Source organism: Atheta coriaria, unplaced genomic scaffold, assembly GCF_025399875.1.
Source record: "Atheta coriaria isolate IRGN ID8LTWV9N9 unplaced genomic scaffold, Caltech_Dcor_3.1 hic_scaffold_5_pilon, whole genome shotgun sequence".
Lineage (NCBI taxonomy): Eukaryota > Metazoa > Arthropoda > Insecta > Coleoptera > Staphylinidae > Dalotia > Dalotia coriaria.
Genome location: NW_027045447.1, coordinates 3,457,292 through 3,480,846, shown reverse-complemented (window position 1 = coordinate 3,480,846; position 23,555 = coordinate 3,457,292). Strand labels below are relative to the sequence as shown.

The following is a 23,555-nucleotide window of genomic DNA, read 5'->3' as shown; positions in this document are numbered from 1 at the left end:
CATTGTAAAATTGTTTTCAAGTCAGATATAATGACCCAATACATTTATTTCTTATTTATATTTTACAAAGAACTGGTAATTTTACGTTTTCGAATATTGTCTAGCCAGTCCTGTAACTGTTGGCTTGGCTCTGTGCTACTAGGGCGAATATAATAATCCTTTGGTGGTTTACCTTCCTCCAATCTAACAAAATAATGACAATGAACATAATGTACAAGTCCTCCCCTCATTCTAGCATGTCTTCTTATTCCCTTAATAACTTGACCTTTAGTAGTAAAAGATTCAGCTGAAAATGAACATTAATAATATATTAAACTGAAAAAACGTTTATTTAAATTTGTGTACTCACCAACCCATAAATTACTTCCAAATTCAACATTGTGCTCTTTTACAGCAATTTCCTTAGCCTCCTCAAGAGCTTCCCTAACGTATTTTGCTCCTTTTTAGGCACAAATTTGAGTTGTTTGATTGCTTCATCAACAGTCATACCTCTGATCAGACATGCAATATACCACATTTTAAAAGGACTATATTTGATATTTGGCTTCTGATGACAAACAAACTAAAAATACAGCACAATATAAGTTATCAGCTTCATATTAACAGTTGATTAATGTGTAGAAACTCATGTTTAGGTACATTATATTACTTACTGCTGGCCGTGGAGCTTCTCCAGGTTTTTGTGGTGGATAAATTACATCATTGTATGTTAGCCAATGTTTTGGGGCCATGTCGTCCTGCCTCTTTCCTTTTGCGTTGTTGACTGAAGTTGTATGAATAGTATTGTCGGTTTGAACTAATGCTAGGATTTGTGGCTTCTTCAATAATTGAGTTAAACTTCTCAACCTTGTTAGAGCCATATTTCTTGTTTTTAAACAAATAATGCAATCACCTACAGAACCAACAAAATTTTAAGGTTAAATGCAGGCACGACGTTAGTTTGACAATCGCATTTGAAGAATCGCAAGCAGCACAGCGTTAAATTGTATCTGTAACGAAAAAGGGACTTAAAAACTAAATTATGAGTGAAAACGTTCAGAATATATTTTTTGCTTAAATTCAGTTATAAACGATAGTTTTAAACAAATTAAAAAGAATAAAGTGTGCTTTAAGGATTTTTAAGTTATATATTTATATATCACATTGTTTTAGAGATATTGCACCTGAAACTGACATAGTAGAAGAGCCATTCTTGTATCAGATTGTAAATATATAATTTCTGTATCATTTTCATAAATAACTTTTGTGATTAACGCATGAAAGAGTGACGCAACTTACATTTTCGTGTTTCGAAGGATTCATTTTTGCTTGTTTTAAGGGTTTTGTACCTGAGTCCGACATTGTTGAAGAACCAATTCTGCAAGAAATTGTAAGAATTTAATTTTTTTATCATTTTTACAAATAACTTTTGTGATTAGCTCACGGTAGAGCGACAAAATTGTATTTTTGTGTTTTGAAAGGCTGTTTTTTTTGCTTCTTTAGCTAAACGCGACGTCCCTGTAAAATCAGCGTAAAAGCTAAAGGCATACAATTTTACGTTTCGCCGCGTTGTATTCTACTATCGTAGGAGATACATCTGGAAAGCTTGTAGGTACCGGTAAATTGAAATTTTCTTAAATAACTTTTTCAAGTAATAATCGCTTAGTTATAGTTTTATATCGTGAGTTATATTAAAATTTGTGTGTTAGAAATTGTGTCACAGAAACTTTGGAATAATTTGCCTAGATGCAGAATTAAGTTTTTTGTTACTCTGTATTAAAATATATTCCAAAATAGTTTCATAACGTGAGTTATATTGTAATCTTGTGTGCGAATAATAGTAGGTACTCGTTGCGCTAGAAATTGCAGTTTTGTAAATAAAACAGGTAGGTAAACCCGGTGTTTCAATGGCTTCGGAATAATTTTTCAAAATGCGAAATTTAATTCTTGATCACTTCGTATTTGAATATATTGCGTAAATTGCATTAAAGCAAGCAGATTTTTAGGAATTAACTTGTGAACAAAAACAGCAATTTTTATGCTCAAACGTGCGTTTTCAAGCAATTAAGCACTACTAAAACTCATTGTCTTTAATTTCTTGCGTACTTATTTTTAAATTATCTTGTAATAAATAAATATCAAAAATGAACAATTTTGGGAGCATTTGGAAACATGGTGTGGGAAACTCTCTGTATCTAGTGAACTTATTGACTTGCTTAGAGTTTCTCCACGCCAGAATAGAGCTAGAGAGTTCCTCTTCACGACGTATTCCCTCCAACCTTCCAACTCTTCCGGAAGTGCCCTAAAAATGCTCTTCAAAAATGAGCAATTTTAGAAAATTTTGAAAACATGGTGTAAAAAACACCCTGTATCTAGTGAACTAATTGACTTTCTTAGAGTTTCTCCACGCCAGAATAGAGCTAGAGAATTCCTTTACACGATGAATATCCTTTCAACTTTTCAAACCTTCCGGAAGTGCCTTAAAATGCCCTTCAAAAAAAGATGAGGTGGAAAACACCCTGTATTTCCGAAACTAATTGACTTTCATAGAGTTTCTTCACGCTAGATTAGAGCAAGGAAGTTTGTCTACACGATGCATACCATTTCAACCTTCCAGCTTCTTCGGAAGTGCCCTAAAATGCTCTTCATAAATGAGCAATTTTAGGAAAATTTGAAAACATGGTGTGGAAAACACCTTGTATCACGTGAACTAATTGATTTTCTTGAAGTTTCTTAACGTCCTGTTAAAGTTCGAGAGACCCTTTACACTTTACACTATGCATATCTTTTTAACCCTATAAACCCTTTGGAAGTGTCTTAAAATCCCATTCGAATATCGCTATTTTGTCTAATAAATTTCAGTTATTGGTCGAATAACAGGGTCAAACTTTTTTTAATAAATATTTTTCGGCCGAAGATCAGGGTCGAACTTTTTTAAAAAAATTTTAAAAAAATTTTCCGGTCGAATTTTTTTGTTAAATTTTTTTCGGTCGAATAATTTTGTAAAAAATTAATCGGTCGACTTTTTTTGGTAAAATTTATTCGGTCGATTTTTTTTGTTAAAATTTTTTCGGTCGAATTTTTTTGTTAAAATTTTTTCGGTCAAAAAATAGGGTCGAACTTTTTTACTTAAAATTTTTCGTTCGAATTTTTTTGTAAAAATATTTTGGTCGAAAAACCAGGGTCGAACTTTTTTACTTAAAATTTTTTCAGTCGAATTTTTTTGGTCGAAAAACCAGGGTCGAACTTTTTTACCTAAAATATTTTCGATCGAATTTTTTTGTTACAATTTTATGGGTCAAAAAACAGGATCGAACTTTTTACTTAAATTTTTTAATAGGATCGAACTATTGTGTCAAAATATTTTTCGGTCGAAGAACAGGGTCGAATATTTTGGCGATTATGTGAAGAACAAAAAGGTCTACGTAAAACGAATGCATTTTTCTCTAAAATTGTAAATAGGGTCTAAACGGTTAATATTAGTTACTAAAATAAACGATGTAGAATTAAATTATCTATCAGAATACGATTAAGAATTTAATAAAAATTAATAGTTCCATGCATAGTACGAGTACAATTCTTCTCATGTTCTGCACTACCACACTGAAAGTGTCAGTGTTTACAAGCAAACAAGTTTCTTTATCTTCTGCTGTTTTGTGCGGTCGCCACGCGATTTGCGTGCGTACCACGTTAGTCTCACTTTTGTCGTCAGGTGATCTGGACGCACATTTTCTTTATTTTGAGTTCCTTAATTTTTTTGTCGCGTTATTACGTACTGTTTCTAAATGCTTCTTTGATTGTGCGCGAGTGATGTGCGGCGTTCGTTAAGCGCGGATTATACACACGCAGAGGTAAAGCGTGAGTGATATTCCGTCGGCCGTCGGATACTCTTTTTGTAGGTATCATACGCGTCTTTGATATTTATTTCGTATTATCTTTGGATATGCCAAACGCGCAAAAATTAATTTTGCTTCAAGGTATGTCAGCCATATGAAAATCAAATCCATTATTTACTTAACTTGTGATTATTTCAACCGCGTGGTCTTTAACCACACAAATAATTTTTGTCTCTGTTTCAATACCAACCGTTGATATGCAATACGATACATTGTTTCGTTTTAGTTTAATGTAGGTACAAATTAAAAGATTAAGATTGTCGTGTGCCGTCGGTTGCCTTCAATTCTTTGGCGGCTTTTTCCTGCAAAACCCACTACCCACCACTATTAGATTCAATTTTTAATTCCGAAAATAAGAAAGAGAAATCTTTTGCCTTTTTTATGATGAAATCTTCTTTTCAGCAAGTGCAGCTTTTGAAATAATTGGAGTTTTTAAATTCTGTTTTTGGATTTTGAAAGATAACTTTTCTTAATTGATTCTTTAAGTACTTATTTTTTTATCATTGAATGTTAGGGCCATATTTGCAATTTTAATAAAAAAAATTGATTTTTACATACCAAAATGACTTTAATCTACAATTATGTTACATGTTTCCGATTTAGAATTTAATATTCTTTCAAAAATCAAAAACAGAATTCAAAAATTCTAATTATTACAGAATCCGTATTTGTTGAAATAAAATATTTTGTCATAAAAAAGGCAAAAGATTTCTCTTTTTTATGTCGATTGCAGTTTTCACTAAAATTTGCAAATAGGGCCTAAACGGTTAATCTTAGGAAAAAAAGTTTCCAAAATAATCGATGTAGAATTAAAAGAACTGTTTAAGTATTTATTATCGTAACATTGAACATTTAGGACCTATTTTCAATTTTAATTTAAAAAAATAGGTGTTTACACGCCTTTAATCTATAATTTTGTTAGGTACAGGTGTCCGATTCATAATTTAATCGAAATTAAAAGTTCCATACATTGTACGAGTACAATTCTTTTCATGTTCTGCATTACCACACGGAATGTATCAGTGTTTACAAACAAACAAGTTTTCTTATCTCGTGCAATTTTTGTGCGGTCGCCACGCGGTTCGCCTCGCGGGTGGCTTGCCTACCGCGTCAATCTGATATTTGTCGCCGGGTGCACGCACATTTTCTTCACAATAATTTGAGTTCCTTAATTTCTTCACATCATTACGTAATATTTCTAAATGCTCCTTCCATTGTGCGCGAGTGATATGCGGCGTTCGTTAAAAGCGAATTGTTTTTACGCTGAGGTATATCGTGAGTGATGTTCCTTCGGCCGTCGTTCATCATTTCTACAATGTGCATAATTATGGTCCTTAAGTCCTTACAATTTATTGGATAGGCCAAAACCTCAAAAATTAATTTTGCATCAAGGTATGTTCTCGCATTTCTTAAGCCATTTGGAAATCAAATCCATTATTGCCTTTACTTGTTTTTACCTTAACTGCGTGGTCTTTAAATCTGCAAATAATTTTTGTCTCTGTTTCAATACCGTTGATTTGCATTACGTATTTGATACCTTGTTTTGTTTTTGTGTAATGTACAAATTAAAAAGATTAAGACAGTAACATGCCGTCAGCTGCGTTCTTGATCCTCTGGCGGCTTTCCGGGCTGGTCGCTGGTTGTTTTACATGATTTAAAATAAAATTTTGCTTTGTACTTTATTTTTGTAATATCCAACCCATCACTTTTCCTTCATATCCAAAGAAAATGAAAATACAATTTTTGAAATGTTCTATTTTTATGTTTTCTTACTTCCGGTCTTTCTTTGATTTCCGGTCTTAACATTTTAATTTTTTTAAATTCCTGATGGCTTTCTTCATATATTATCTTGTTATTGTCGCCTTGTTAATTGTTTCCATGCGTTTTCCTACTTAAATCTTAATTTTTCTTTGTGTATCACCCAGGTGATATATTTTCCTTATCATTTAATAATAGGGGTTATTATTCGTTTTACTTTTAAAACTTAGAATATTCTTTTTGTAACACCCTGTATATTAATTTCCCGTGGTGCCAAAATGGGAAAGATGTATGTTATCCCATTTAAACTTAGGATTTTCCTTTAAAATATTGTAGTTTTCCTTTTGTATCACCCTGTATACTAATTTCCTGTGTTGAATTTGTCAAATGGGGAAAGATATATGTCATCCCACTTAAACTTAGGATTTTTCATTAAAATTTTGTCGTTCTCTCTTTACATCACCCTGTATATTATTTTTCTTTGATTTTACTTTGACTGCGATTTTAAATATATATTTCCGTACTTGAATTTTGCATTTTCTCTTTAAGTGTTATTATAATGTTTTTGGAAAACCCTGTATAATAGTTTTCCGTAATTGCCGCGAAAATTATTTAAATTTTGTTAGTATTATATGTTTTTCTTTGTTATTTTTTCCCCTTCGTACTTGTCTGCATGTACGGGGCTATACTGCTCTTATAACTAGATTCAAAATGGCGGCGCATATATTGTTTAGTATTATATTTTACAAGTTTTCATTGTATACATGTTTCAATAAAGAAATGTTAAAAGTGACTGTGCCTCCTATGATTTGTGTGTACCCCTTCTATCATTTCAGATACAGGTAAGAACTTGAAAAATATTTTTAAGGGTCGCCTGTCTTGAGACGACTTAAAACTTAGAAATATTTTTACAAGTCCTCATAAGGAATGTCCTTATAAGGAGTTCTCCCACTCGGGGGATGATCCCCCACCATAAAAATTGTTGATATGCCTGAAAATCCTGGGGATGAAGCGTAGACAGATCGTAGCTGTAGGATGGGCCGGGAGCATTGGACTCATCAACGCAGTTGGCGTAGACTATAGACTGTCTTATAACGACACGCCGCCAAAAAATTTAAAAATCTAATTCACTCCTGTTCTCTTTCCTTCTATCTCCTCCTCTTCTCTACTCTGTTCTCTTCCTTCTTCTACTTCTTCTATTTCTCCTATTTCTCTGTTCTCAGTTTTCTACACTTACTAACCACTTTCTTATATTTCATTTGAGTTTACATATGCAACCCAAATTACACCTGTTATTTTTATATTTGAGAAAAATGCCTTCTATACCTGAGATTCGATCCGTGCATGCTAGCAGGTGCACGTACCCACTCGACCACCGAGTGTTTTTATCAATAATATTTGATTCTTTTATTTATGTTTCTACTTTAATCAACTTTTTAAAAACAATAACATAAGCCTTAGCTATGTTGCACACGCTCCACGCACTGTACTATACTATGTTATACTATGGTGTATTCTTAGAGTTCGACTTGACTTAATACTAGAGTCTGACCGAAACTGGATTTTAGCCGAAACCGAAATTTCGGCCCTGCAATCAGTTTCGACCGAAACCGAAACTAATTTATATAAACATATTTTTCTACTTCTACTTACAAAGCGCCAGTTTTTCCACGTTTTTTAGATACAAAATTCATCTCGTGAGTAAAGTCCCCGTTTAGTCACTCGATACTTAATATAATATTAATTTAAGAGTCTTCGTGCGAACTGAAATGGCAAGTAACGACCGCCATTAGCCGCGAAGTTAGCCGAGCGACGTTAGTGAGTTTCGGTGCGGCCGAAACCGAAACTGAACCCGAAATTAGAATTCTTGGCCGAAACTGGCCGAAACCGAAACCGAACTTTCGGTCGGTCTCTACTTTATACTAATCCTGAAAACGACCAACTGAACACTAGGGATACAGGTAAACATGAATGTAAAATTAAAGGAGCCTTTATTGGCTGAATCTTTTTCAATTATTATAAAGCAATAACATGGTGTAAGATTTAAAAAGTTCCTTTGTCCTTATATCAATAAAGGACTAAGGCGCACAAACACGTTTCCGCAAATTGTATGTAGAATTGATGATACACACTTCTTTACTATTCCATGCAGATATTCTAAATGTATTCACGTCAAACACATAAATTTAACTTCATTTAACTCCAGTAAGTATCAATAGTCACCGGCACATATTCGACGGGCACCACGCGCGTTCCGCATAGAATCACTCAAATCATTCGTTGTCCGCTGCAGTGGGCTGTTAGTACTAAATGCCCCTGATCGTCAATCGATTTAAGTAATGCTACAAAATATCAAAAATCACGAGAAAGTGTCACCACGTATGATTAATGAACAAAACACGTGCGCACTCGCAACAGCACTCAACCGACTAAGCCGAACTAAGCAAAACAGATTGATAACCGACCCGTAGTTCGAGGGGCATTTTTCTATATGCATGCGGCAGAAATGCAATTACAATCATGTTGCAAGTTATGGTTTAAACATAAAAGTTGTGTATAAAAGTAACGTACGCACCAAAACTCAGCGCATCAAGTTTTGAAACTTTGAAATTACCTAGAAATCTGCATTACGTCTGCTACTATTTAACAAATAATTCACTTTCCATTAACGAAAATTATTTACGAAAATTATAAACAAATTCAATACTTACAATCTGATGAAAAAATCGTTGTCCTAGGACATTTCGTTCGCACGTTAGACACCTAAAAACACCAACAAGCTGTATATCGAAGCACAAAAACTATCTTTTTGCAGGTTTCTCGTGTGCTAATCACACAAATTATAAATGTAAATGATATACAAATTCAATACTTACAATCAGATAAAAGAATCGTTGTCCTAGGACATTTCGTTAGTCCACTAGACACCTAAAACTACCAAAAATCAGTACATCAAAGCACAAAAATGATCTTTTTGCAGGTTTCCCTTATGCTAATCACACAAATTATAAATGTATATGATATACAAATTCAATACTTACAATCTGATAAAAGAATCGTTGTCCTAGGACATTTCGTTCGCACGTTAGACACCTAAAACTACCAAAAATCAGTACGTCGCAGCACAAAAATTATCTTTTTGCAGGTTTCAAGTGTGCTAATCATACAAATTATAAATGTAAATGATATACAAATTCAATACTTACAATCAGATGAAAAAATGGTTGTCCTAGGACATTTCGTTAGCCCACTATACACCTAAAACTACCAAAAATCATTACATCGAGGCACAAAAATTATCTTTTTGCAGGTTTCCCGTATGCTAATCAGACAAATTATAAATGTATATGATATACAAATTCAATAATTACAATCTGATAAAAGAATCGTCCTAGGACATTTCGTTCGCCCGCTAAACACCTAAAACTGCCAAAAATCAGTACATCAAAGCACAAAAATTATCTTTTTGCAGGTTTCCCGTAAGCTAATCACACAAATTATAAAAATATATGATATACAAATTCAGTACTTACAATCTGATAACAGAATCGTTGTCCTAGGACATTTCGTTCGCCCGTTAGACACCTAAAACTACCAATAATCAGTACGTCGCAGCACAGCAAAGATAATTTATCTTTTTGCAGGTTTCAAGTGTGCTAATCATACAAATTATAATCATATCAAAAATTATGAAATTATATTATAAAAATTTATCGACAGACTTCAAATGCGTTGCAATTAGAATTGCGTTCCTTAAGACGCCTTCGAGAGCGTTAACAGTTATAAATAGTAATTTTACTTAGATAACATAAAGGACTCAAAGAAAAAGAAAATGAGGAAGATCTGTACCAAAAAAATTCCAACAATTTCACCCTTCAAGTAAAAAACTGCACCACCAAATTTTCGAATTTACCTATGTTGCAGACACAACTTCTGCAACAAACTAATACAACCCCATGGAGAATTTAATTTGACTTTACTAGAACTAGGAAATAATTTTACAGGACTGAATCATTTTAAAACAATATTATCTGCGATTTAATGTGTCAGATTATAATCCATGTTTTTCTCTTCAAAACTTGCAGTAACATGTTTATTTTGATATACATTCTTAAGTTTCTAAATGACAACGTAATATTTGAACTGGCGAATAGTAATTGAAAATAGTACGTTTAATATCTTTATCATCACTTATTCTTGAATGATTGCATTTCTTTTGTTTTATAGGAACCTTTTAAAACAAGGCTGCCAATGGATTTTCCTGGAGGGCAAAATCTTTTAGATAGAGCGGCACCGGGGACTATGGCCATTCATACATAAAATATTATACACATACAAAAGTTCCAACTTTGGTTTTGCGGCAGGCAAATTCAAATGTCCTGGCGGGCCACATCGTGGCCCGCGGGCCTGGATTGGCCAGCCATGTTTTAAAACAATAAAATAAGTTTTCGCCAAATCCATAGCGATCCAGCGACTTCGTCGAAGTTTCAAGACATTGCATATAAATATAATATTGCATATAAATTGAGTTTAATTAAATATTTTAGGAATTTTATACGAATAACGCCTACTTTACTCTTGAACGTCAACAAAACTATCAACTGATGACCAAATCAATGCCAATACAATATATTGCTCCGTATTTTCGCCGAAACTCTGTACTTTTACCATCATTTAATAAATTGATTGGTAAATGTCTCAATACTGGACTTATAAAATATTGGGGGTTTTCAGGTATTTCAAATTGATTTTAGGTAGTCTGCATCGCTAATGATACCTTACGACAGCATTACTTAAAACAAAACGATGACACTGGACGATTTAGACTATTAAACGTTGCACATATAGCAGGCATATTAGTGATATGATTTTGGGAATTATGTCTAGCGTCTATCGTGTTTTTTATACGAGTTAGTTAAAAAGTGGATTAAACGATTAGTGACAAATGTGGGCGAGGTGCAATATAAATTCCAAAATAACAGCTCATTTTACTAATATTATTGACACTACTAAAATAACTTCAAAACTAATTTCGTCAACATAAAGCCAACTAAAGATAGACCACAAGTACATTAATATTTTTCGTCAAATATTTGTCAATCGATTAACACATGACAATATTTCTCTAGATTAGTCTAATATTGAATCCCTACAAGTAGAAGCGGTGTTTATAACGTTCAAGTGCAATGTCAACCAAGGAAAATTTAGTATTGTTAGTAAATTTAATAATTAATCAATATTTTAACTCAGAATGTGTACTGCAATTATCTAATAAAGATTTTCTTTACTTGAATTCCACCATGAATATGTTGGTATCAAGTGATAAGATATTTAATAAATCAGGTCGTAATCATTATGACCAATGCAAAGATTTTTTTATATATAAAAGCCACAATCCAAGGCAAAGCTTGGAAAATATTGAAAGATTTATTCGTATGGACACAAACAAATTGTATTCGTATAGAAAATATATAATTTTTATAAATAAAAAAGATAGTATCGAGTTTAATGAGTTATTTGAAAGTTCTGCATTGAAATTTATCACAAACTTATTAGTTATTACCAAAGAAACTAATAAAAGCAAACAATTTAGTCTCTTTACGCATAAATACATTGGAAAGACAAATAATAATGAGGTAATGTTGTTAGACACATGGAATATTAATAATAATAGCTTTACAAACGGAAATAATTTGTTTCCTGATAAAATTGACAATCAACATGGACGCGTGATTAGTGTTACCGCTGGATCTTTTATTCCACATTCATATATAGGTAAAGTATAATATAAATTTAAGAACACACAATATCATTGTTAATTCTCTGCAGAAAATCAAATTTTGATCGAATATGCAAACACACACAACGCAACTTTATCATTCGATAGATCCAAGCAGCATTTAGGAGAAATATATCCGAATTGGACTGGTGGCGGAATTTTACAAGCATTTATTGAAGATCGGGCTGATTTAGTATCTTGTAAATTGAATATAAACCAATTCTTGGCTTATATATTTAAAAAATTAATTTTTAGTTGGTTTATATACGCATAGAAGATGGATGTTTGGTGATCTCGCGGATTCGATATCAAGTTCACAACCCACATGTTTAGTACCAAAACCAACGTAAACATAAATACTTTAAAGAGGAGGTTTTTAAAGATGATTAATAATAATAATTAATATGATTTGCAGGAAACGAGATAGATGGATGATTATCCATTTGTTTCACATAACAACATGGTTAATAACATTAACAGTTTATGTGGTGCTATTTTCCGTGAATTATTTATTTAATAAGTATGGCTTTTATTATTAGATTAGTAAAAACAATTCTAAGTACATTTTAGTTTTGTAGAAAAACCAAAGAAAACCAAGAAACATATGAATTATCTAACAATACTGCGTACGGCATTTGCTCAACCAAATAAATTCACCAGAAAAAATCATTCCAAAGCAATCATGTCGCCAATATTAATTGGAGTATTTCTAATTCACAACTTTTTTACTTCTAAACTTGCGGTAAAATTAATAAAACCAACGTGAGTGACAAAACCATCAGTAATGATTCAATAAAATATTAGTTTTTTGTTTTTATATAGTTATGAAAATAACATCGAAACATTAAAACAACTAGCAAAAAGTGAGCTGAAGTGGTACTCAGAATATGACGGAGTAGCTGAATATTACGAGCATGAAAAAAATGTAAGAAAATATAAAGGTTTTACGTTATTGAGTACTTTACAACTCCTAGGTTTTTTAGGAACCATATGCAACACTCTATCAAAACTTTCGAATAATTTTAGCTGATCAAATTGATACAATTGAAGACGAACAATTTGCTTATGTTGTGGATGTTTCAAGACACCGTAAATTATATTTATTTCTAGTAATAGTCGTAAAAGTAAAACATTTAATTTTTTACAGGATTTTACTCAATTGAACCGTATTTCACGCTTGAACGCCTGGAAAATTTTAAATTAATGCGTGAGAACTTAATGTTCATCTACACGTCAATACTATTTCGAAGAAACTCCGTGCTTATACCATCGTTTAATAAATTATTGGGAAATGTAATGTCTTACGGTCTGATTAAATTCTGGGAATTTGAAGTATGAACTTTAGAATTGAAAATAAAATGCAATCAATTAATTATTGTATTGATTTATAGGCAATTTACAGTGCAAACGACTCGAAAAGACAATTGTACGTGTTAAAACAGTTTGAAGATGTGGGACGTTTTGCACAATTAGATCTACAAGAACTTAGAGGTGTTTTTATTATGGGGTTTTGTGGAATATGCGTTTCTATGATAGTATTTTTACTGGAATTATTTAAGAAAATATAGAATGCACTTCAGCGACACAATCGACCTTGGACGGATATTCGCGCCAACATTTAGAGTGCGCGCCCATGCACAATAATTGACCATAGGCAACCAAACATTCACATTCGCGGTGTCTGGTGAAATATTTGTATATTCACAAAAGTTAAAACCGAGATTATAATTGGATAAAATACAAAAATCGTTTCTTTATAATTCTGTTCCTCATCAATATATTTATTTATATTTATATAATGGTAACAAAACTTAAATCTTATATTATAAACTAAGCAATCCGCAATTATAAACTTCACAAAGTTAATAATTATACAAATAAATAATTACTATTTACTTATATCTATCTCTAACAATGACATTAAACTCTTTAAACTTTGTAAACGTTTCATACTTTACAATTCATGCCCTTGCCAATGATATGCAGAACTACCATGCGTACACATCAACAACATCTCTTCATGTGTCACATCATCTCGGTACTTTGGCTTGTCACCGCACTCCGACGGCTTTGGTAACTTGCTACTCGATGTTCTCTTAGCAACTAAAATCACTAGATGAAAGTAAAAGTTGTATTGTTGAATTTTAAACTATGCACAGTTTAGTCATGGATATTAATTACGTGTCACTCTTGACATTTAACACACAAAGAAAAAAACTCGTCCTCGCTAATATTTAAATACAGAAAACTGATTGAAATTTTAAACGTAATGCCCCATCATGCAGCGAGGCATGTCGGGCATATTGTGAGTCGGTCGTCGCTGATGCGTTTGAATTTTTGCAAGAGCCGGTGCCGTCTGGACAGACTGTTCGGGAGTGAGGAAAAATGATGGATCTGAAAGAATATTTCCTAAGTACTTTACCTTTGAAGAGTTAGTAAAATGAAAGCTCAATTGTGTGATTGAGATGGGTGCAAAATGGATAAAAACAAAAGTTAAAAACTATAAAAACGCGTTGAAATAAAATAAAACGAACCCGGGTATTTCTATCTCACTCTGCCTTATTAACCTATATCTCTCCCACTCTAAGCACGAACAACGTGCTAATGCAAATAAAAAAATAACCAACGAACGTGCAGTTCCAGAAATGAGTGTGGCATGCTATCTATAACGGGCTGATCTAACGGAGTAATGCTAATTGATTCTTGATGAGATGTTGCACGTTTTCTCAGCGAAATTCGCACAAGACAAGTAAACCTCGAACTGGAATTACCTGCGTCTTCTCGTCGGCATCGCTTGACATTTGCAATGCTATCGATGTCGCAATCATAATTGTTCCGCTTTCTATTCTGCTGTAACCGTTGCGGCTGAGAAGACTGGTATGCAAACGGCGTAGCCTGCGACTCCTGACAATCGTCGATTTCGATAAGATTGTTGTACTGAATCTCCATGCCCATGTTGTTCGTCTCCATTGGCATGTCGGGCTGATTAATCACCTTTGCCGCCGGCATCGGGTGATAACTGCCGCAGTATGCGCTCTCTAAAGCGTTGTTCGTCATGCATCTACCGGTGATGTCGTTCATTGGGTCCTTTAGAATAGGGATGAAATAATTGATTGCATCTTTCATTGCTACTTGGCCTGATTGCGCAGTTTGCTTGAGTGGCGATTGCAAACACTTCTCACTTTATGTTTATTGATGGAAAATACAACGTGCCAAACGCACGCCGCGCGGACCGCTACTGAAGTGTTTGTGTTTGGTTTGGGTCGGTTACAAGGCGCGCAAACGCTTGCGTTTTACCGGCATCCTGTTTGAACAAGGCGCATTCGAATTATCGGTCGGCATAAATAAATTTTGTTTGATTCTTACTTAATCGACGCAATTCAAACATACACCGATGAATTATATTGAAAATTTTCCATTCTATATATAATTTAAATATTGACTACTAACCTTTCGCAATGAGTAACTTTCCTAATCCTTCCACACCGCGTTAGTAAATTTCCACTCGTAAAACACCGTTATATTCGAGTTAAAAATAGATTTGATGCATTCGTTAATTTTACTTTGAGAGGATAGAAAACATAATTGACTTGTTTCTAACGTGTAATCACCGCGTGCAATAAAATAGAAATAAATGAATCAAGTGTGAAATTCGCTTTATGCGCAGTAAAATTGCGCAGCAAAACGGCGTTTATAGACGTTGAAAGTTAGGTTAAACTGTGTTTTGTAGTGTACCTGATATCGGCTGGTACAATTGTCGAAAACATCTAATTTTTGTCTGATAAATCTGCAAAATGGATTTCCAAAACCGCGCCGGTGGTAAAACCGGCGGAGGCGGCGTAGCCTCATGGTCGGAAAGCAACCGAGACCGCCGCGAGCGCCTCCGCCAATTGGCGTTGGAAACAATCGACTTACAAAAGGATCCATATTTTATGAAAAATCATTTGGGATCTTACGAATGCAAACTGTGTCTAACTCTACATAATAACGAAGGAAGTTACTTAGCCCACACCCAAGGCAAGAAACATCAAGCTAATTTAGCACGACGCGCAGCGAAGGAAGCAAAAGATGCACCAACACTGCTTGCACCTGAGAAACCAAGAGTTGAACCCAAAAAGTTCATCAAAATTGGTAGACCCGGCTACAGGGTGACAAAACAACGTGATCCAGAGAACGGACAACAAAGTTTACTCTTCCAGATCGATTATCCAGGTATTAAAAATTAATTTTTATCAATAAAAAACATTAACTTATTACATTCATTTTTTTTGACAGAAATTCAAGACAATGTATACCCGCGACATCGATTCATGTCCGCTTATGAACAGAAGCAAGAACCACCAGACAGAAAATGGCAGTACCTTCTCTTCGCCGCTGAACCGTACGAAACCATCGCGTTCAAAGTGCCAAGTCGCGAAGTCGAAAAAACCGACACCAAATTCTGGACTCATTGGAACAAGGACACCAAACAATTCTTTCTACAATTCGCATTCAAAAACGAATCCCGGAAGCCAGGACCAATTATGGCCAGACCAAACATGATCGGTATTCCGGGCCCACCAATGTTACCAGTTCCACCGCCACCGCGCCCACCGATGTTTAATCCGATGCCGCCACCACCACCTTTAATGGGAGTCATGCCTGTACCACCACCTCCACAATAAATCATTACAATAATAATTAAATCTCTTTTATAATTGCTCCATTATCCAATTGTAATGATATGGCACTGATGTATAAATATCAGGCCATCCAACCGCACACGGCTTACCCCATGACACGACCCCAACTAATTCATCATTTGCATCAATTAATGGTCCACCAGAGTCCCCATTACAAGTGCCGGCACCAATCATCGGTGTGGTACAGATATTTTTATGACGACTCACGTAAAAGCTACTTCTTCGCATTTTATGTTTACAATCGCTACTATTCATCGCAGTTACTTCAACCCATCGCAGAATATTAGACGTTTTACTGTCTCGGGACGTGCGTCCCCAACCACTGGCGATTAACTTCTCGCCGGGAACAATGGGTTTTGATCGTAGACCGATATATCTTACAGTTTTATTAAAAACTAATGCTTTGTCCAACGTAATTAGGGCGATGTCATATCTTAACGTTTTTTTCTCAAAACGAGGATGAACCATATAATCAACAACTTTAAAACCTGTCATTTTTTTTGATTCATTCAGATATTTTAAGCCAACAAATATAGTGAAGCTATTTTTATCACGACCACTAAAGTATTTATAATCAAAACGTTAGATTTACATGCTTTGGATTACTTTAATGTACCTACCTTACACAATGCGCTGCCGTCAGTATGTTTTTTGATGAAATGATTGTTCCGCCACAGGAATGTTGCTTACTTCTATGGATTGATGCTTGATAGGGGAACTCATGGCGATAAATGACTGGGGTGCCGCCAACAATTCGAAACTCTAGCTGATTTGACTGGGTGTCCGCTGAAAATAGAAATTAATTCGACGAATATAAGATGATTACTTAAAATTACATGAATAAGTTGTTGATAAAGCGAAAAGTACGAGATATATGAGTGTACCGAGCATTTTCACTGAATAAAGTGTGATATAAAAGCGGTCGCTGCAAGTATTTATGTATAAACTAGTGCAAACAATGATTTTTTTCCCCTTTTGTTCATGTTCATAAATACCGATTAATAGCTGTGTCCTTTTAGATCGTATTTTAATTCTATTGTTTATTTATGGCACCGAAATTTTAAGTGAGAAAACAACATTTTTATATTAAAATTTTAAATTTAAGTTAAATTGAACATCTAATTGCATTGCCCAACTCAAGAAACGTTGAAATTTTTGAGGTATTGTTTATCTTATCAATATTGTATATGTGTGTTTTAATGCAGCAAGGTTGTTGTGTTATTTTACAAATAAATGCATTAAAGTAAAATTAATTCGTGTATACATGGATTTATTTGATGAGAATGTTTCTCTTACGCATTACTGATTACTCACAGTTCTGCTTAAGCTTTTGTTGTTAATCTATCGGCAAATATGCAGTTTTTATTATGCTAAAGTACACAAGACTTGTTTCTGGAATATGTTGCATGCGCGAGTAACAACTATTGTAACCGTTTTCTGTGAAAAATATTTATAAATTCTTTAACAACGCAAAATGCAAAAATAGATTCGGCGAGAAATTCTAATTTTCAACACGCGAAATTGTGTAAAGTGTTATAAAAGTAATAAAAGCATATACTTGTATTCCATTGTTATCTTCTTCTACCTGCTACGGTAGAAATACGGACACTCCTAAACTAGATTACGGCGAATGTTGTATTTTCGTTTTTTTGTGCATAACATGCGCATTAAAATCATATTTGCGCATGTTTGTTACCGGTCGGTCGGCTCTCTGTTGATAAAATTCCCTAACCTCTAACATTTCTCAAGTGCAGAGCAAGCGCACGTAAAAAATACCTAAAGCTCATCAGTACCCATTTGATTGTCAGTAAATTAGTGCGTGTCGCATTAGCAATGTTGCATTTATCCCGTCTTTGCGGCGTGCGAGCCTATACTCTCGTTAAAAACTCGACTTGCTTGCACAAGCAAATCGCCACCCAACAACGCAAACCCTTCAGTTCACTATGGCAAAAGTTCGTTGAACAAGAGCAGGTATCATTTGCACAATCAAATAAAAAGCAATTTTCTGATTATTTTTATTGTCAATAGAGTACGCTTCTTCAAAATGCCAAAACAACGGCTAAAACAGTTGCTAAAGCCTCATCCAAACCAACAGATAAAAAAGTTGGATACTGGCTGCTGGGATGCAGTGGAATGGTTTTTGTTGCTGTTGTACTAGGTTATTATTTTACTTTATACTCTGCTAAAGCTGTTGTTGAGAAAGTTACTGATATTACCAAGGGGAAATAAAGTATTCATCCTTTACACCCTTAGAATTTGACCCCTAAAAATTGATTTCAGGTGGAGTCACAAGATTGACAGAGTCTGGTTTATCCATGGTCACATGGAAATTGCTTGGGGAGAAAATGCCAAGGACTGAAGAGCAGTGGGTGGCTGAGTTTGAAAAGTACAAACAATTTCCCGAGTATAAAATGTAAGCTTATTATTATAAATTTAATTTTTTTCCTTCTTATAATTTTTAAATGTGTAGAAAAAACCACGACATCACTTTAAGTGAATTCAAACACATTTGGCACATGGAATATGGCCACAGAATGTGGGGACGATTAATTGGCGCGGCTTTCTTCCTACCAGCCACTTATTTCTGGATGCGCGGCCATTTTAAGCCTGCACTTAAAAACAGAATTATGGTTTTCGGTGGTTTACTGGCCGCACAAGGATTGATGGGATGGTATATGGTGAAATCAGGACTGGAGGATAGATTCCAAGGGGCGTCAGACGTCCCCAGAGTATCACAATATCGCCTGGCAGCGCATTTGGCTCTAGCATTAGCATTGTACGCCGGATTATTCCGATCAGCTTTGCATATCCTCTGGCCAGCAGAAGCCATCCCGACAAAGGATAAAGCAATCATCAATGCATTCAAGAAATTCCGGATGTTTGCGCATTCAACCAAAGGATTGGTATTTTTCACAGCTGTATCAGGTAATTATCAAATCATAAATGTATAATAACATATGGTCACATTTTTATCATAGCTTTTATCAGTGCACACAACAGTTGTTTTTATTTTTCATACTTCAAACGCGTTTAGACCGAATCTAATGCATATTTTAATAATTACAGGCGCATTTGTTGCTGGGCTCGATGCTGGTTTGGTCTACAACTCATTCCCGAAAATGGGCGACAAGTGGGTGCCCGAAGACGCGTTCGCAATGTCACCGAGAATTTCAAACTTCACCGAAAATCCGACTACTGTTCAGTTGGACCACAGGATATTGGGAATCACGTCCTTGACGCTTATCTCTGCACTCTGGCTTGTTTCCCGTAAACGTATGTTACCCCCGCGCGCCAGGAAAGCAGTAAACGCGTACGTTGCAATGGCGTGGTTACAAGTCGCGCTTGGCATTACCACTCTGCTCACATACGTGCCAGTTTCCATTGCATCTTTACACCAGAGTGGATCGTTGATTTTGTTCACCAAAGCATTGTGGTTGACGCACGAAATGAAACGTTTACCGAAATAACTCTTAAGCTAGCTTACCATTTGTTTGCATTGTTTATTTGCGCTCACGGCAAGACTTTAGCGTATTCGACATAAAACGATGATTTCTTAACGTGGTCCCACACCTTGGTGCAGTAGGAGAGCCATGTTTTCTCGGTGAGCGGAACGTGAGAAAGAGGAAACTTAGTTACACAACTTAAGTTTCTACGGAGTGTTTTTACGAGTTGCTCAAGGGGTGGATAACCATGGCATATACTTTCTACACATAAAAAAATCAACCGTTTAAAATACCACAATCAATCAAATTAAAATTTCATTACCTTCATAAGAATCAAAGTCGGGCAATAAAAACAAATTTATTGCCGCTCCACACTTTTCTTCATTAAGTGTTGGAATAATTTTCCCCGTACCCAATCCCAAACTGGACTCTAGCAGAAACTTACTACTTTTGAATATGTTGCGATATGTGTGTTGAATTTGTTTGAATCTTGCCTGGGTGAAGTCTTCTAAAGGTGCTTTTGTATGTAGAATTAGCAGATGTGGACACTGCTCCAGAAATTCTTCTTCATTGTTAGTCATAGTTGGTTTTAACATTTCAGCAGTTAATAAAAACCTGTTATGTAAAATATTAAATTATAATGAAGAATATATTTTATGTAAGAATCTGTGATTTTAATTTAATTACCTCACACTGTTGGGATCAATAAAGAAGTCCTGCGTGAAGATTATGATGTGACATACAGACATAAGGAACGCAATATGTTGAAGGCCTTGCAATTCGCCGAAATGTTCTGCGGTGGAAAGGAGATTTGATCGCTTGAGATCATTGTGAGCGAGTTCATCCATTACTGATGATGAAAGAAATGGTTGACAGTCCAGTAAAATCGTCTGTAAATTCCAATACAATTGGACATATTCAGAAAAATTCAAAACTTTCAATACGTTCCTTTCTATCGCTTTTAGTTTTCGAGATTTCAAGATAGAGCCTATTATTCTTATTGAATTTATATTTGCCTATTTTTTATTGAATTATTTTCGACCTCTCTTATTTTCCCGATTTTATTATTTAATCTCATATAGAATATTCCTTAGATTAAGATCTTCAATCCGTTTATTTTTAGTTTCAGAGATAATGGCAATCAAAACATAAAAAAGTATATTTGCAAATTACTCAATAGTTGCAAGTTTCCAAGTAACCTTAACAATGTATTATTATTTGTATGCTTTGCTTACCCTATTTTCAGTGATGTACATGTCAATCCCATTTGTGGTATGAGAACAATTCTCATAATCATCTGCAGTTTCCAACTTGAAAATACAATGCTGACCCTTTTCACTAGCTTTTGCTTCACTGCACCCATTCTGACTCTGAAACATAAAAATGTGTCACTTCTTGTGGCTGTAATAATTAAATCATTAATAAGATTACCTTGTTTACAGTGTGAAATTTTTCTGTGGCCAGCATATTCATAACTGTTGACTTGCCTACACCTTGAGTTCCAATAACACCAATCACCAGAAAGTCAGATGTGTCATTGGTGTAATCCTGCAGGCTGTCATAGTATAAAATACCATCATCTAAAAGTTTTATTGCTTTGTGCATTTGTTTGGCAGTGTGAAACAGTTGCACATTGGATTCAGTTGTTGCTAACACTTCTTTTGAGCTTGTTGCTTCTTCTTTTTCTTTAACATGTTTAGGTGATAAGGAATGATCTTCAATTTTCTCTCTGGCTTTAATTAAAATTTGTGGATGCTTCATTTTATTTTTTGCATCTGCATCGTCAGGTTTGGGTTCTTTATCAGTTTTGAATAAGGTGCGATTGCGACCAAACTGTTTTTGATCGCGGTCACTCTACAATGACTTCAGGTTAATTGAATTTTAAAGGCTTAAAGAATAAACTTACTCGGTGGGCATTAAACTTTTTCTTGCCGTAAAATTTTCCACGTTCCACATCACGATCAGACATGTTTTCTGTTAGTATTTCGGAGAATAAACTTTGAAAACGCACGGCGACACAAACCGTGACACAAACAGACCGCTTAATGTTTCTTGGTTAGAAACGCTTTTCTTGAGTCGCTCGTTTGGTGTAATATAAGTTGCCTACGTTGAAAGCTAAATTTAAAAATGGATTCAATTTTTCAGGTTTTCGCAATGGATATAAAAGTTCAGTACATTTCGAAGCTCGAATGAGTGAAATATTTATTCATTAACGTTGTGCAAAATGTAAAGCATGTTGAGACATCTGAAATTAAGCCAGCATGCTTCACACTTCAATTTTGGTATAAAAATTAAACTGAGCTTAAGAGGAACATGATTGTGCTTATTGCAGTAATTATTCGACGGAATTAAAAGAAAATAACGAATACATGGTGCGTGAGTACGTGTATACAAAGAAGTATATTATATAACTAACATCAAACATACACACTATAATAATTACTTACAGTAAGTACAATTCCTCACATAATTTTCTTGTATTATTACTTTTGCTTTACGATTGTAGCGATTATGTAAAAAACAATATTACTTATTTACAATAAGTTTGATTCATCTGGACAGATTTGCAATATATAATTATCATTATGCATTTTATCAGTATAATATATTTATATATTTATATTAAGTATAGTTTCATTATTAGCATTATAATTATTATACACACGCTGGAGGGAATGTTATATTTAAAACAATACAATCTCCGCTGACACAACGTTACAGAATGCTTGTGTGTCCGCGCAAGCTTGTATTTAAAAACATTTGCCTAACGAGAGGCTTAACAACATTGTTGGCCTTAGGAATATCGTGCAAGCTTGAAAGCTGTAAGGATGTGCTCGTACTTTACAAATTTATGTGAAATTCGTGAGTGTCCGATGATGGTAAATATCCGATTTGCGAAGCCACACCACAACATGGTTCGTTTATACTTTATATCTTAGTAAATGTACCAGCTAAAATAATAAAACAAATCAGTAACGCACATCATGTTTTTTTCTTTTGCTAAAAGTCTTCATTAAGTATCAGTTTAATCAATATTACATCTTACTAGCAAATTATGCAAAAACCTAAGTTATTTAACAACATTTTCCCTAATCGGCGTGTCCGCGAACAACCAATCAAACTTAATCTAATCACAATATGTTCCCCTTGCCGTGCTGAGCAAAGTTAATTAAGTACATGTACACAAATGTCCGTATTGCACTGATTAAAACTTAGATATCGAATTGTAAAACCTCACCAACCCCAAGAAAGTTAAAATAAGAACGGTTAAAATAGCTAGTAATTTAAATAAATGCGTACTATCTGTGGAAATAACCTATTCATATAATACTTGCCCTTACTAATACTTGGTAAACTTGTTTTTTTTTGTTTGCTTAAATGTTAGTAATGTAAATTTAGTAGCGTTGCTGGAACTCGTGATGCCACCTATTGAAGTCGATGTGAAAAACGACGATCGATCCTAACGCTAGACCGGCTAGCAGAAACCTGAAAATAATAAATTAAGGTATTATTATGTTCAAATATATGTTTAAATGCTTACTTTTGGTCGTGCGATAGTGCCAACGAGCGCACGCTGCTATCACACGCTGGAAAGGCATACAACAATGCTAAATTGAACGTCCTCCAAACCTCAACGATGCCTTTGTCCCCGCCAGTCATTAGATATTCTCCATCACGACTCAATATTAGGCACTGGTAATAAAATAAATGAATAAATTTGCACAACCATTTGAAAATTGTAGTTACCTGTAAGTTATCATTATGTGATTCGTGTCTTAGTCGTTTGCCATTGATTGTAAAGGCGGCAATGTTTCCCTTTTCGTAATTAATTACAATCACGCCTTCCCTTGACATAGCAATATTCCCCGGCGAGTTGAAACCAGTAGGAGCGTCCAAAGATCGTAAAAGATCCCCGAAAGTAGTGTGAACTAACACAGGACCATCTAAAGTAACAAAAACAAAGAATATAACAACATATAAGTAAATATTAATAGAATTGTCATGATCAATTTCTTAC

General features: G+C 34.4%; 7 protein-coding genes across 24 annotated transcripts in view; 2 read left to right on the top strand and 5 right to left on the bottom strand.

Annotated features, from left to right (window-relative positions):
• Positions 1 to 28: 28 nt before the first annotated feature.
• Positions 29 to 964, bottom strand: mRpL22 (mitochondrial ribosomal protein L22). The gene is given in 4 exon segments (XM_065301979.1): positions 29 to 286; positions 350 to 445; positions 448 to 562; positions 654 to 964. Coding segments are annotated over 4 exon segments (642 nt in total). The 5' UTR covers positions 861 to 964; the 3' UTR covers positions 29 to 62.
• Positions 965 to 13,161: 12,197 nt separating this feature from the next.
• Positions 13,162 to 15,087, bottom strand: LOC135791549 (uncharacterized). Of its 3 annotated transcripts, none has more exons than XM_065301982.1 (3): positions 14,863 to 15,087; positions 14,184 to 14,499; positions 13,162 to 13,515 (listed from the first exon to the last, which is right to left on the bottom strand). In XM_065301982.1, the coding sequence occupies exons 2-3, from the start codon at positions 14,491 to 14,493 to the stop codon at positions 13,367 to 13,369; spliced, it is 459 nt and encodes a 152-aa protein (XP_065158054.1). In that variant the 5' UTR covers positions 14,494 to 14,499; positions 14,863 to 15,087; the 3' UTR covers positions 13,162 to 13,366. The 3 variants fall into 3 exon arrangements, with proteins under 3 accessions (XP_065158054.1, XP_065158052.1, XP_065158053.1); XM_065301980.1 differs by having other exon boundaries at positions 14,184 to 14,716; positions 14,863 to 15,044; XM_065301981.1 differs by lacking the exon at positions 13,162 to 13,515 and adding an exon at positions 13,530 to 13,806 and having other exon boundaries at positions 14,184 to 14,716; positions 14,863 to 15,020.
• A 16-nt stretch (positions 15,088 to 15,103) lies between these two features.
• Sf3a2 (splicing factor 3a subunit 2) lies at positions 15,104 to 16,097 on the top strand. Its single transcript, XM_065301976.1, has 2 exons — positions 15,104 to 15,624; positions 15,688 to 16,097. The coding sequence occupies exons 1-2, from the start codon at positions 15,207 to 15,209 to the stop codon at positions 16,074 to 16,076; spliced, it is 807 nt and encodes a 268-aa protein (XP_065158048.1). The 5' UTR covers positions 15,104 to 15,206; the 3' UTR covers positions 16,077 to 16,097.
• On the bottom strand, positions 15,599 to 17,302 carry LOC135791547 (chymotrypsin-1-like). Its single transcript, XM_065301977.1, has 3 exons — positions 16,931 to 17,302; positions 16,715 to 16,880; positions 15,599 to 16,653 (listed from the first exon to the last, which is right to left on the bottom strand). Exons 1-3 carry the CDS (start codon positions 16,983 to 16,985, stop codon positions 16,104 to 16,106), a joined length of 771 nt encoding a protein of 256 aa, XP_065158049.1. The 5' UTR covers positions 16,986 to 17,302; the 3' UTR covers positions 15,599 to 16,103.
• A 403-nt stretch (positions 17,303 to 17,705) lies between these two features.
• On the top strand, positions 17,706 to 20,202 carry LOC135791543 (heme A synthase COX15). The gene is made up of 5 exons (XM_065301972.1): positions 17,706 to 18,065; positions 18,123 to 18,252; positions 18,375 to 18,507; positions 18,565 to 19,019; positions 19,161 to 20,202. Exons 1-5 carry the CDS (start codon positions 17,928 to 17,930, stop codon positions 19,559 to 19,561), a joined length of 1,257 nt encoding a protein of 418 aa, XP_065158044.1. The 5' UTR covers positions 17,706 to 17,927; the 3' UTR covers positions 19,562 to 20,202.
• Positions 19,024 to 21,603, bottom strand: LOC135791542 (nonsense-mediated mRNA decay factor SMG9). 2 transcript variants are annotated; one of them, XM_065301970.1, is made up of 6 exons: positions 21,444 to 21,603; positions 20,969 to 21,391; positions 20,773 to 20,907; positions 20,225 to 20,427; positions 19,860 to 20,152; positions 19,024 to 19,798 (listed from the first exon to the last, which is right to left on the bottom strand). In XM_065301970.1, the coding sequence occupies exons 1-6, from the start codon at positions 21,504 to 21,506 to the stop codon at positions 19,605 to 19,607; spliced, it is 1,311 nt and encodes a 436-aa protein (XP_065158042.1). In that variant the 5' UTR covers positions 21,507 to 21,603; the 3' UTR covers positions 19,024 to 19,604. The 2 variants fall into 2 exon arrangements, with proteins under 2 accessions (XP_065158042.1, XP_065158043.1); XM_065301971.1 differs by having other exon boundaries at positions 20,969 to 21,400; positions 21,444 to 21,578.
• Positions 21,604 to 21,918: 315 nt separating this feature from the next.
• Positions 21,919 to 23,555, bottom strand: part of rg (A kinase anchor protein rugose) — a 103,621-nt gene continuing 101,984 nt past the window's right edge. For all 15 annotated transcript variants that reach the window (XM_065301956.1, XM_065301963.1, XM_065301964.1 and 12 more), the window contains 3 exons: positions 23,285 to 23,481; positions 23,079 to 23,230; positions 21,919 to 23,023 (listed from right to left, as the gene is read on the bottom strand). In XM_065301956.1, coding sequence (XP_065158028.1) covers positions 22,933 to 23,023; positions 23,079 to 23,230; positions 23,285 to 23,481 — 440 coding nt within the window. In that variant the 3' untranslated portion in view covers positions 21,919 to 22,932. The remainder of the gene's footprint in view (positions 23,024 to 23,078; positions 23,231 to 23,284; positions 23,482 to 23,555) is intronic.

What these genes read in the sequence shown, in the direction of transcription:
- LOC135791549 (XM_065301980.1), bottom strand. Translation starts at nt 14,538, where the DNA reads ATGAAAGATGCAATCAATTATTTCATCCCTATTCTAAAGGACCCAATG. An exon ending in ATGCCGACGAGAAGACGCAG is followed by an intron (nt 13,516 to 14,183) that starts GTAATTCCAGTT and finishes TAGTGATTTTAG; the next exon opens with TTGCTAAGAGAACATCGAGT.
- Sf3a2 (XM_065301976.1), top strand. Translation starts at nt 15,207, where the DNA reads ATGGATTTCCAAAACCGCGCCGGTGGTAAAACCGGCGGAGGCGGCGTA. An exon ending in CTTCCAGATCGATTATCCAG is followed by an intron (nt 15,625 to 15,687) that starts GTATTAAAAATT and finishes TTTTTTTGACAG; the next exon opens with AAATTCAAGACAATGTATAC.
- LOC135791547 (XM_065301977.1), bottom strand. Translation starts at nt 16,985, where the DNA reads ATGCTCGGTACACTCATATATCTCGTACTTTTCGCTTTATCAACAACT. An exon ending in TTTATCAACAACTTATTCAT is followed by an intron (nt 16,881 to 16,930) that starts GTAATTTTAAGT and finishes TTCTATTTTCAG; the next exon opens with CGGACACCCAGTCAAATCAG. An exon ending in ACGGCAGCGCATTGTGTAAG is followed by an intron (nt 16,654 to 16,714) that starts GTAGGTACATTA and finishes TAAATACTTTAG; the next exon opens with TGGTCGTGATAAAAATAGCT.
- LOC135791543 (XM_065301972.1), top strand. Translation starts at nt 17,928, where the DNA reads ATGTTGCATTTATCCCGTCTTTGCGGCGTGCGAGCCTATACTCTCGTT. An exon ending in CAATTTCCCGAGTATAAAAT is followed by an intron (nt 18,508 to 18,564) that starts GTAAGCTTATTA and finishes TTAAATGTGTAG; the next exon opens with AAAAAACCACGACATCACTT. An exon ending in ATTTTTCACAGCTGTATCAG is followed by an intron (nt 19,020 to 19,160) that starts GTAATTATCAAA and finishes TAATAATTACAG; the next exon opens with GCGCATTTGTTGCTGGGCTC.
- LOC135791542 (XM_065301970.1), bottom strand. Translation starts at nt 21,506, where the DNA reads ATGTCTGATCGTGATGTGGAACGTGGAAAATTTTACGGCAAGAAAAAG. An exon ending in AAAAGTTTAATGCCCACCGA is followed by an intron (nt 21,392 to 21,443) that starts GTAAGTTTATTC and finishes AAGTCATTGTAG; the next exon opens with AGTGACCGCGATCAAAAACA. An exon ending in CGACTTTGATTCTTATGAAG is followed by an intron (nt 19,799 to 19,859) that starts GTAATGAAATTT and finishes TTTTATGTGTAG; the next exon opens with AAAGTATATGCCATGGTTAT.